General features: G+C 40.9%; 1 protein-coding gene across 2 annotated transcripts in view; it reads right to left on the bottom strand.

The window, feature by feature from the left end:
• Positions 1-12,745, bottom strand: part of prkdc (protein kinase, DNA-activated, catalytic subunit) — a 52,512-nt gene that overhangs the window by 23,236 nt on the left and 16,531 nt on the right. For both annotated transcript variants that reach the window (XM_078280279.1, XM_078280280.1), the window contains 20 exons: positions 12,155-12,287; positions 11,789-11,947; positions 11,000-11,203; positions 10,653-10,841; positions 10,009-10,113; positions 9,717-9,884; positions 9,503-9,630; positions 8,480-8,687; positions 8,074-8,252; positions 7,798-7,966; positions 6,972-7,037; positions 6,818-6,881; positions 6,040-6,188; positions 5,663-5,803; positions 5,324-5,443; positions 5,040-5,183; positions 2,921-3,072; positions 2,044-2,175; positions 1,075-1,186; positions 732-856 (listed from right to left, as the gene is read on the bottom strand). In XM_078280279.1, coding sequence (XP_078136405.1) covers positions 732-856; positions 1,075-1,186; positions 2,044-2,175; positions 2,921-3,072; positions 5,040-5,183; positions 5,324-5,443; positions 5,663-5,803; positions 6,040-6,188; positions 6,818-6,881; positions 6,972-7,037; positions 7,798-7,966; positions 8,074-8,252; positions 8,480-8,687; positions 9,503-9,630; positions 9,717-9,884; positions 10,009-10,113; positions 10,653-10,841; positions 11,000-11,203; positions 11,789-11,947; positions 12,155-12,287 — 2,847 coding nt within the window. The remainder of the gene's footprint in view (positions 1-731; positions 857-1,074; positions 1,187-2,043; positions 2,176-2,920; positions 3,073-5,039; positions 5,184-5,323; positions 5,444-5,662; positions 5,804-6,039; positions 6,189-6,817; positions 6,882-6,971; positions 7,038-7,797; positions 7,967-8,073; positions 8,253-8,479; positions 8,688-9,502; positions 9,631-9,716; positions 9,885-10,008; positions 10,114-10,652; positions 10,842-10,999; positions 11,204-11,788; positions 11,948-12,154; positions 12,288-12,745) is intronic.

Here is a 12,745-nt window from a genome sequence, read left to right as displayed (position 1 = left end):
TCTTGCACCCGGCGCAGCGCAAAGCCCGAAGCAAGCGTCTTTGCTAGTTTAAGACTAGCTATTAGTTTAAGTTTAATTGTCAATTTCCCGTCCGGCGCCCACGTTGTTTAAATAGCAAATTCACCTGCGCCCATCTGAGCGCCCATGGGCGTGCTGGTCTTACAGGGAGATGTGTTCAGGTGCATTCTTGGCATATTGCTATCTTGAGGCAGTGGAAAGTGATCGCGCTATTGACCAACAAAGAACTGGTCTAAAGTCAATAACGCAGCATTTCATTGTTATTTTAATGCCTGCTTCGCCTTGTGGAGTTTTGGTGGCATAGTGCTCGTGCCATATATGATCTGCTCGCGCGCTTTCACTTCACGCACGAGCAGATCCGTTTCTTCTCCTGAAAATCTCTCCTTCCCGTTTAGCAAATCCGCCATCATAATAGTGATGCGCCAAGGTACAAACGTGCCTGTCTTTTATTGCATGTACAACCCTTTTGAACCATGCGCCTGGCGCACGGACCCTTTTTTCCGCCGTTAAACATCTCGTTAAAGTGGATTCGTACGCGCCCTAAATACCCTGCGCCAGGCGCTTCACGCCGTGCGCTTACATCGTTAAAGTAGGGCCCTTAATGTCTAAGCTTAGGATCAGGTTAAAGGCAATTTACATACACTAACATCTATGAAATGATTTATATTACAGGGGAATAGCAAAAAAAACTAAAAGCAGAACTACAGACTCACCGATCCATAAATGGAGGAAAGTGCTTTGACACTTTGTTCAAGCATATAATGAACTTGTCATCCATGTCTTTTTTCTTCAGATTTGTTATCTTACTTGCTGCGAGACTGAGAAGCTCTTGACGATGCTGAGACAACAAATCAAAAATTAATTTACTTTAATTCATGTAACAAATGCAATGAATCAAAAATGTAGTGTTTTATCATCAAGATAAACATCTACTGACTTCACCTAAGCATTAACTCCTGTGAGATCTTTTCTATTGAGGTGCTTTGAGCTCTGCTCATACATATACAGAAATGCAGTGTAACTCGTAACTCAACCAAATTGGGAAAGGTCTCATACATTGTCCACTTCAGCCATATTCTTCAGGACGAGGCCGATAATTTCAGCAGCAGCTGCGTATACCTCTTTATACCTTACGAAGGACACGTTGTTGGTCAGAGACTGGATGTACCTGAAAAAACACAGAAGTGATTTACTGTAAGATGCTTTGCAAGATAGCAGTATGTCAGCTACAACACACATGTATACACGCTTCAAAAGAATATACTACTCTCTATTACTCTTCCTGGCTGATTTAACTCACCTGAACATGCAACTTCAAAAATATGATTTATATTAGCAAATGAAATCACATTGCACGGTACGTCAAATGTTTGCAAAAATGCTAATTTAAAAATATGTCATGCATAATTCCTAAAATAATTATAATATAATAATGAATGAATTAAGTGATGGATTCTAAACATTTGAAATGTGAAATTTAAATGTTTTTGTTTAAACCAGGTTGGTGCCGGTGCTGTATTGTACCTCTTTATATAGACTTTTTTTTTTTCTACCAAAAATGTTTTGCGCTGGTCAGGGGGTACTTGGCTTAAAAGAGCAATTCAAAAGGGGGTACAATATTTAAAAAAAGTTTGAGAAACACTGCTCTAGTTCTACAGATGGATGAGGAGATCCAGACCCTGAAAAAAAGCTTTTCATTTTTATTGGACATATGGTTATTTTCCCCTATTAGTGCCTTTACATAATTTCCAAAAAGTGCCTATTTAATGATGTAATCTTGAACATAAGGCAACTAAGATATTTATAGAGATTGTTCATTGTAATAAATGCTGTGTTTGAACCCACAAAGACATTTTGTTGTTTTGAAATGAAAACATGCCGTAAAAGTATGTACATTAATATGAGCAAGTGAAAAATGTGAGTTTGCACTCAGAATCAGTATTAACATTCCTGTATAATAATATTTGAAAAAAAAAAAAATGTCACCAAAAACATGTTCAATGATGCATTCTAGTATATTTTTACCCATCATATTCAATTCCACACAAGGGATCGTAGGCAGGGAGGTTGTTGGCCAGGATGATTCCCAGCAGCTGGAGTCCAACAGAGTTGTCTTTGCTATTTGGGTCGATGCCACGAAATCGCTCGTATATCAGACTACAAGGGCAAGAAAAGAGATAAAGTCAGGGATCTGTACAATTCCACTCTATTTATAAAATACAGAAAAAAATGCTAGTATACTACCAAACATACTGCCAGATATCATACGTACACCAGACAGGAAGTAGAGTGTAAAGCATATCGTGTCGGTTTTCTCCAGACCAGTATTTTACAGAATTACACAATGACAGATTATTGCTGTTATTTATAATTAGTGACTACTGCCATCAATTTACCATCTCAAGTCAAGTCAAGTGGGTTTTATTGTCATTTCAACCATATACACTGTATATAGTGAAACGAACGGATCAAGTGGTGTTACACATTTAAAAACGACATTATTATAAAAACGACATTTGAGCCAGGCTACATTTTGTGCACACACATTTTAGACTATACATAAAGTGCAATTACTACTTAAAGTAGTGCATTTAAGACACATAAGGGACAGGACAGACAACAGACAACAAAAGACAGGGCATAAGTAGACTTTTAACAGAGCACTGATTGTTATAAGTTAAGTATAAATCAGGCCTGTTGTTACAAAGGTTTTCAAATAAAAAGAAAAAGATCTTTAATCTATATTTCACCAACTAGATGGAGGGGAAGTCCCACAGGCTAGACCAAAGAATTGTTATCATGGGTGTCAAGAGTGTCTCTGTCCTGGACTGGCCATTTCCACTGAGCTACAGGCTTTTGTCAAATGCTTATCAATTGTTCAGTGAGAGCGTGCAAGCACTACCTGTAAGGCACATGCAGACAGTCTTTCCAGCACTCCACCAGGGTGCGAATGATCTCCAGGTTGTGGCGGAAAACTGCCTTCTTGGAGTGGAAGCAATGCTTCATCAGGAACTCTAACAGCCGGTTGGCAAGCACTTCGTCTCTGGGGTTATCCTGGGACAAAATAATTCTGTTACTAATAGTTATTTTATATGATAATAAAATGCAACAATAGCTAAAAGAAAACTGGCATTTTTAAATTAAACTGTTAAACTGAAATATCCATAGATCATGACGAAAATGGGTTGATCTATATTTGTTAACTTTAGCTTAAGAACTCTTTTATACATCAGTCTATCCTGTTGCTAAATCCAAATCAGTGTGCTGCCAATTAAGAGCTGGACCCAAGGATATCATGTTTCTTTGTCATGGCTGTTTTCACCCTTGTACTTTATGTGTAATTATTGTCTAACTCTGTGTGTATTTTTCTTTTTATTTCTTCTTTTTGAGCGCAGCTGCTCAGGAACACAACATTCATTTCAGTTTCAATTTCACAATTAAGTTGTATCGTTAAAGGTCCCATGGCATGACAATTTCACTTTATGAGGTTTTTTTAACATTAATATGTTATATGAGTTCCCCCAGCCTGCCTATGGTCCCCCAGAGGCTAGAAATGGTGATAGGTGTAAACCGAGCCCTGGGTATCCTGCTCTGCCTTTGAGAAAATGAAAGCTCAGATGGGCCGATCTGGAATCTTGCTCCTTATGATGTCATAAGGAGAAAGGTTACCTCCCCTTTCTCTGCTTTGCCCGCCCAGAGAATTTGGCCCACCCATGAGAGAGAGGCATCATGGCTTTCAAACGAGCAAAGTGGCAGTTGGTCAAGGTCACCCCCCCCCTCTCTCCTCCTCAATAGCTACAGACACAGAAATGGCACATCCTAAGGAAAGCTCATTGTGGGACTGGCTCTAGTGGCTGTAATTCTGCACCAAGGCTGAATTTCTGGAAAGAGACTTCAGATACAGTATTAGGGGACTACTAAGGCCTATATAAAAGAGACTTCAGATACAGTATTAGGGGACCACTAAGGCCTATATAAAAGAGACTTCAGATACAGTATTAGGGGACCACTAAGGCCTATATAAAAGAGACTTCAGATACAGTATTAGGGGACCACTAAGGCCTATATAAAAGAGACTTCAGATACAGTATTAGGGGGACCACTAAGGCCTATATAAAAGAGACTTCAGATACAGTATTAGGGGGACTACTAAGGCCTATATAAAAGAGACTTCAGATACAGTATTAGGGGACCACTAAGGCCTATATAAAAGAGACTTCAGATACAGTATTAGGGGACCACTAAGGCCTATATAAAAGAGACTTCAGATACAGTATTAGGGGACTACTAAGGCCTATATAAAAGAGACTTCAGATACAGTATTAGGGGACCACTAAGGCCTATATAAAAGAGACTTCAGATACAGTATTAGGGGACCACTAAGGCCTATATAAAAGAGACTTCAGATACAGTATTAGGGGACCACTAAGGCCTATATAAAAGAGACTTCAGATACAGTATTAGGGGACCACTAAGGCCTATATAAAAGAGACTTCAGATACAGTATTAAGGGACCCCTAAGGTCTATATAAAAGCATCCAAAGTGCACCATGTCATGGGACCTTTAATATTAGCAACCTTAGGGTTCCACTTCCAGGATTGCTCCGGTGCCGCCAGAAATTCCACCGGATGCACGTCTTTTCGCCAGTGTCCGTTACCTTCCGCTTTCTTTGTGTTGCAATTCTAAACTCCGGTGGATTCATGAGGACTATGGTTAACTGCTCCTCAGATCTCTGCAGGGTAAATCCAGACAGCTAGCTAGACGATCTGTCCAATCTGAGTTTTCTGTTGCACGACTAAAACAACTTTTGAACGTACACGTTCCACCAAAACAAGTTCCTTCCCGAGACTATTTGGCAGTGGCTCCGTGTGGAGCTTAGCGCCGCCCATGATGATTGTGATTGGTTTAAAGAAATGCCAATAAACCAGAGCACGTTTTTCTCCCATCCTGAATTACTGTGTGACCTAGCCAGACCCTCCTCCGCAGCGCTGTGGAGGAAGGTCTGGCAAAGCGAGACTACCTTAGGGCTGGCCAGGCTTGTCCAAGAGAGCACTATGACGACGATATCCACCACCATAAAATGGATCCCCTCTCCTCCGTTGTTTCCAGAAACAATGACTTGCAGGAGCGGGCCCAGCCAGTGCTTGGCATATGGTCGAAAAACCTGGAAAGATCCAACAGCAAAGATTAAATCCCTGAACAAATACTGAACACAAGAGGAGCAGAGTATGAGGCGTCACACACGGGTAGATGCAGTATCATCATATCTATTTATTTTCATAGACAGTAACTGAATCAATGTACCTCCTCTGTGTTGATGATCAGCTTGGAGATGAAGAGTCGGATATTCAGAGGTGTTGCTGGATTTGCTAGTTTTGCATGCAGAAATTTCATCCATGGAGGAAGTTCACTCGGCACGTTTCCCTGTTTCATTAACAAAAAGAGCATGTTGAATGAAGTCCCAGAATAATATTTGTATTTGAATATATTATAGAAAGTGACAAAATCACTGTAATTTATGTAATATAAAAATATTGGATGTGAAGCCATGCGTTTGTCTCCAGCGTCACTTAACCTGTTAAATCTAAAAGACAAAAAGATCCAAAGTCAAAATGGCTTTACTTTTTTTTCAGTGCCACTAACCGGTTCAATTTTAGGAGTTATGTTGTTCCTCAGCATGTGACCAATAAGAGCAGTCATGGTCGCCATGCATTCATGCTGATTCAGCTCATCCATTTCTAGATCCACCATTGCATCCTGGGAGGGATTTGTCTCTTCTGTCTCCTAGATGTACAAACATACCAACCAACCTCTTATCAAAACCAGATTGTAATGTATCAGTTATTAAACTGCAAGTTACCTGTCACAGTGCTAAACATGCATACATTTAGTCGCCAGCAAGGCTTTTACCCTCGGCAGGGGGGACAAATCTCTGATGTTTAAGACCATCATACGACACTGAAGCATGTTACAAGCTCAGTGTAGTTTTATAAGGGAAACAAAAAAATCAAATGACTAACTCTTTTTGCAACGGTGCGTCTGCGTCCTTCAGGGTTTTGGGAGCTGAAGGAAAAGCTCTGGACTCCGGTGGAGAAATCAAACTGACTCATCTCCTCACTCAGGCTGCTGTCGGCCATGTAAGACTGCGAGGACAGATACACTGGCGCGTCTGTGGAAACCACAACAGAAATCTCATGAATAGGGCTGCAGTGATTAATCGATTAGTTGTCAATTATTAAATTAATTGGCAAGTGTTTCGATAATCGATTCATCGATTTTAGTTATTTTTTTATGGAAAAAAAAGTAAAACATCTCTGATTTCAGCTTCTTAAATGCGAATATGTTCTAGTTTCTTCGGTAAACTGAATATTTTTGAGATTTTTGGGAAACACTGATCGACATTTTTCACAATTTTCTGACATTTTATAGACCTAGACTGGCTACCTAGATCTAATCAATGAATCGAGAAAATAATGGACAGATTAATCGGCGATGAAAATATTTTGTAGTTGCAGCCCTATTCGTGAACAAACATTATGAATTAAAAAATAAAACCTAAATAAATGACTGAAGACACACTGAACTCTATGTCCACTAAATTACCTAAGTCACATCCCATTTCATTGTAAAGAGCAGGGCATTTTCCCTCAACGCAAGACAAGTCTAATAATTAAGCCTGAACACTGCGTAGTTTGGGGTGGAGATGGAGCATGCAGCAAGGTAGAACATTTTAACTGCTCTGTGACAAAGATGGCCAAATTCCAAAAGTTTAAAAACATTGTCTGTAGCAGTAAATACCTCCATTCTCCTCGCTCACTTCTTTTCGAATCATGACGTATTTCTTCTTTCTCTCAAGTGGGACCTACAGTGATGAAAAATACGAATGAATGAACCATGACTGCAACTCAGAGTACAGCGTTAAACAAACAGGTGTGTTACAAAAAAAGCATACCTCAATTTCAATTGGAAACCTGTAGGTCCTTTCAATGTCAATGATGTTCTCCAGAATGAACTGATTCTGGACAAGGAAAGAAAAACCCAATCAGTGAAGTCCTTTCGAGTCCTCCAATCACCAAAATAGACCGCTGTAGAGCTCAGAACAGTGTGGGTCCGGTAGTGAAAAATCACATTTATTTTTTCCATAAGGATTTGTGATTATTAGCCATAATGTCTATACCAAGACTTACCACGAGCTACGAGACTGATAAACAATGGTTATGCTCCTGTAGAAGCTACAAGTCCCGATGAAATCAACCTTGTTTTAAGAAAACGCGTTTTATTTACGATGTCATGGAGAAGTACATTACCCACAATCCTAAGAGTAACAGTGACGTCGCTGATTGGTGGAGCTCGCCGTTACCATGGAAAGGTTTGACACACCCGCGAACGGCTAGTGAGCTGCTACCATTGAAGTCTATGATCGTTTATGTACAGTTTTGTACCTTTTCCTTTTCTTCAGTTTTTTTTGGCGTTAAATCAAATGTTTTCTGGTCAGTTTTCATCTCGTAGCTGGTTGGCTTGGTTCCAGGCTTAAAACTCTTTATATAAACATTTTCTGAAACGTCAAAGGAGCAGTTGAATGGGGGGAAATCACTTCCGGAACCAGAGCCGTTCAAAAAGTGGGCGGTCACCGTTGAGCCCTCTTCCTCTCTTCCCATGGATTAGACAACAATAGATAATGTGAAGGGAAGTACGGCAATTGTAGTACATGATTCCAAAATAAAAGATGGCTACAGTGGTGAAGTGAGTTGGATATAATCAAAGAAGCCAGTTGTTACCTTCTCTGGTTTCTCACTGAAGAGGAAGCCTTGGTAGAATTTGGGCTCGTTGAAGCTGCAGCTGATGACGGCGATGGAACAGTTGTATGCGGCACAGTGGTAGTGTCTCCTAAGTTCCAGGAGCTGAGTCTCACCAGTCATGTTCTCAGTGAATGCTTCAAAACATGACCTAATTGAAATCAAATCAATATTCATCATTTCTTCATGGAAGAATTAGGACATTTTACCTCACTGCCATGTCACTTCTTGAATTGTCAAAATGTTGGGGAGTCCTACTTGATCAAGGTCTTGGACAACTCATTCCCCTCCGTTGTGTCTGAACGACAGTAGGCTCGATTAATGAGGGATTCCTTGGAGTAAACCTCTTCTTTGGGAAGACGAGAATACAGGAGCTCCATCAGCTTGTAGCAGCCGTTCTTCTTCAGCAACTGGATCTCAAATTCCGTTTCGTTTGACTGAAATTGATGAATAAATTAGCCTTAAATCCATTCCAATGTGGTCCTCTGATCTAAATAATACAGCAACATACTCGATGAATGAACAACTGTCTTTTTAGAACATAAAAAAACAAGCATTACCCTAAAAGTATACAATAAAATCACAAATGAAGCTACAACAGCTATAAAAGTGTTCAGTGTGCACCGGCAAATTTCCCTGAATGTAGCAATGTTGAGCAGCAAACCTTCGTGAAGCGGCTGAGCAGCAACACAATTATGTCAGAGACATTTGCCACAAAGAAGTCGCTCAGGGCCTTGGTGCTACAGTGAGAGGCCAGAGGCAGCAGAACCCTCTCGGACATGGCCTGCAGCATGGAGCTCATGGGCACATCACCCCGCTGGATCAGCCCGTATACGGTGCACAGGAGCTGCATCTGCCGCTCGCCGCTTGACCTAGTCACACATTAACGAACACAGGGAGTGGACACAAAGCAACTCCTGTAAGATCTAATGCAATGTAATATGATGACTCTGCAATGGAACTTGTTTAAAAGGTGCTCTAAGCGACGTTGGGTGACGTCACTTCTTGTTGACGTTCAAAGTATTGTCAAACAAAACGGAGGCTAGCTCGCCCCTCCCTCCTCCTCCTCATCCCGTCCCCTCTCCCTCCCTTCCGTGCACTAACCCCCCAACCCCCACCCCCAAATCCTTCTTGTCGGTTATTGGCTGGACCACCGTTTGTGTATGTTTGGTGGTGCAGGTTGGCGCAGTTTGTTTTTGTTGGCGTTTGTGGAGCCTGGGCTGTCTACAGAGACCGCGTTTTTTTTTACAGTGTGTTCAGGGGACAGGCAGCTAGCGGATAGTGAGGAGATGTTTGCTGTATGTGACAAAAAATGTTGTAGCCTAAAAAACGTGTGACAACGCTTAGAGCACCTTTAGCCCATGAATTCAAAAAAACTATTTTATCAAAATCGCAATATGGACTAGTGCAATATCGCAATCTTTGTTAAAGGCAAAATCTGTGTCAAACCATTCTGAATTAGGTATTGTGGTGCTGCAAATCCTATTCTACAGACTGAAGAAAAAATCTTTGTTCGGTACAGATCCTATAATGATTTCATTTATAATATTTGTCAATGAAAATGAGAATAACGATACAAAAATGATCATTCCCTCCAATATCGTGAATCATATCACAATCGCAATATCAGTCAAAAGAATCGCAATCAGATTTTTTTCCTCATAGCGTGCAGCCCTACTTTACTAACCTCTTGGCAATTCTTTGGAAACAGGTTTGGAAGGGCTCCTCCATGATGTGTTTTCTGTCACGGCACAGAATCCCTGCCATCAGTTTGAGCAGGAGTGGACTCTGAGAAAGCTCCAAGGCATCCAGCAACTAAAAGACAGAAAGTCCCGTAGGGTTGGTCCAACCGCCCAAGCACCAACTGCAAGTCAAATCTGGTTAAACCAAACAGATTTTACCTTTCGGATACAGTCCATGTAGTTGTTGCGGTGAAGTGAGCCCTTGGCAAACTCATCTGACTGCATGGGGAAGTGGGCCGCCACCAGGGCGTCCAGGGCTCTCTGCAGCTCAGCCAGTGGCTCCTCTGGGAGGGTTGTGAAGAAGGGTAACACCAACAGGGCCTGACTCTGAGGAGTTGAGAGAATCCGACAAAAGAAATGTACAGAGCTTTGGTTACTTTAACTCAAAATCAAAGTTATTTCAAGTAATCCACTACACTGACTGCATCATAACATAAACCCTTTCCATTACCTTGAGATTGAGTGGCAGATTCATGTCAACCAGCAGCATGGTGAAAGTGGAGAACACCGGTCGGAACGCTTCATGGTTGATATTGGAGCAGACAGACGAGTCAATCTGATGGCAGAGGGAAAAGTGTCCAGGAAATACATTTAAGCTATAGTGCGTAGTTTCACAAGCCTTCTGTGATCGCGCACCCCTCCTCCACGTAGTTGCTAGTAACCAAGGAGGACACGGAGGATTAAAAAAACATGATGGACTCTTTGTCCACCAATTATCTTCACTTGAGCTTCTGCACGAAAGTTGTCGGACGCCACAATCTTCTGAACATAGCCATACTGAGAAATACAGAGAGAGTTGTGTGGAGCTGATAGTCTTAATTAGCTTTGTAGCAACTAATTTGTCAACGGCCGTTCATTAATATAAAGAAGTTACGCACTAAAGCTTTAACATTAGAGGAAATATTAAACAGAAAAATGGGTAAGCTTGTATTGTACTGCATTGTACTGTTTTATCCCTGGACTGGGCACATAAATGACGATGATTATTATAACTTAGGGGTGTTAATGTATGCACTTATTTACAAACCTGGCAGTTACAGTTCCTAGTTTTGTTTTGCAAGGGGACATGCAGCAGTAAATCCAGCTTTATAATACCTGGAGGAGCTTGGAGAGCAGCAGAAGAGTGGCAGTTTTGCTCTCTGGAGTTGAGGAGTGTCCTTCCCACCACGATTGCAGACTATTCCATCTTCTTAGCACCTCTTCCACCAGCCGTTTCCCCTGAGTCTTCCTCACAGAGCGCTGTCTAAAGCTGTGGTCCAACATGCCATTCAGCAACGCACTCACCTGGCGAAAAATTCAGACAGCAAAGCCTGCCTCACACACAACATTGTTTTCCTTTACAGGCACATGACTAGGATGCAAAAGTGTTGGCACAAAAACATTTTCTGAAACTAATTCAAAATTGTGGGGAGAAAAAAAAAAAAGAGAGGAGAAAGCGCTACCATGCTGGGATTTTGAGAGGACGCTTTCATGAGGCGGGGAACTGTGGTGTCCAGACTTCTCAGCAGCTCAGTGTTGATGGTCGACTGGAAGAGGCTGTAGAAGTACTCGCCGTGCGAGAAGCTCAGGAAGTTATGGCTGTGACTTCCAGATATTGGCACAGAAAGCATGATGGTGTTCAACAACAAGTCCACCAGCTGCTCACTCTGCAGAGACACAGCAATATACAACAGGGGGCAGCACGCTGTGAGAAACACTTATTAAATTCTTTTTTTTTTACAAACTATGCATACTAGAGCTGCAAAGATTATTAAATTAGTTGTGTCAACTATTACATTAGTCGCCAACTATTTTGATAATCGATCATTGGTTTGAGAAAAAAGTAAAAATTCTCTGATTCCAGCTTCTTAAATATGTTTCCAGTTTCTTCTCTCCTCTGTGACGGTAAACTGAATATCTTTGAGTTGTGGACAAAGCAAGACATTTGAGGACGTCATCTTGTGGTTTGGGAAACACTGAATGACATTTTCACTATTTTCTGACATTTTATAGACCAAACAACCAATCGATTAATCGAGAAAATAATCGACAGATTAATCGACAATGAAAATTATCGTTAGTTGCAGCCCTAATGCATACTAATACATCCACTATTCATTTGGCTACATTCTTAATTTCATCCTAACTTCTTTTTGCTGTAGTCAGTTGTCTGCAGCTATAATTACTCACCGTGGGTAGATTCAATGTCATCAGATTTTAACAAATCTAATCCAAAGAGAGGTAGCACTGACCTGTTGACTTAGAGAGAAGGCTAGCTGAAGCAGGCCATCTGCTAGACTCTTGGTATTTATGTCCAAGGATGGAAGTGCCTTCCTGTCCTCACCGGGGGCTATACCTTTATAAACTGTCATTAGAAGTCGGGACCCAAGGGATGTGGCATAGGTGGCATCCTTTAACACGACGAGAAGCACAAATACACAAATGTGGCTGCTACTTTATTGGAGAATATGTATACCAAAGTCACCAGTACATAAGGTAATTTTACTTTTAGTTCATTTTCAATATGTTTTGAATGTTTAATGATTATGAAAACTGAATAGCATGGCACATCGGGGCAAATGAAAAATGGTGCTGCAAATATAAAGCTTAGTGAATACCTGGCTGTGCAGAATGGAGCTGAGGAAGTCGGCTTTGTGGATCTGCTTACAGGAAGACAGAACCATTTCCATTTGGTCATGGCGGCTCAGGGTGCTGGAATGGTAGAGGTCTACAGCACACAACTCCTCCACACTAGAGACATCATTATAGAATTAGGGGAAGAAAAAAATAATATGATTACTGTTGTTGATAACTGTACTATTATCACAATCATTTTGGTTTCAGAGAATGAAATCAGAGGCTGTGCCTCAACGAGAGCGTATTTGTTACAATCTGCTAGAATCAATATGCCATCTATTTTTTTCCACAACTACATTTATGGCTATCCACTTGGCGAGTTGTCTATTCAGGTCTCAGTTAGCTCAATTAAGTTTGTATTTTCTTTACCATCCTCTTCTCACGCAGATGGCAGCGGTGGATAAGAGTTTGCTTACCGATGGTGGGACTGACCTGAAGGTGATAGTTCACTAGAGGTGTAACTATTATTTCCTTGGATCAATCGATTTATTATAATTATATTATAATTTTACAGACTCAACTTCATTGATCTGCAGTTTTTGTAATAAATGTTTTACATTTTAAAGTTTGTT

The sequence above is a fragment of the Sander vitreus genome, chromosome 22 (genome assembly GCF_031162955.1).
Source record: "Sander vitreus isolate 19-12246 chromosome 22, sanVit1, whole genome shotgun sequence".
NCBI classification, from domain to species: Eukaryota; Metazoa; Chordata; class Actinopteri; order Perciformes; family Percidae; genus Sander; species Sander vitreus.
The sequence above is the reverse complement of the archived record's forward strand: the minus strand, read 5'-3'. Positions and strand labels throughout refer to the sequence as shown.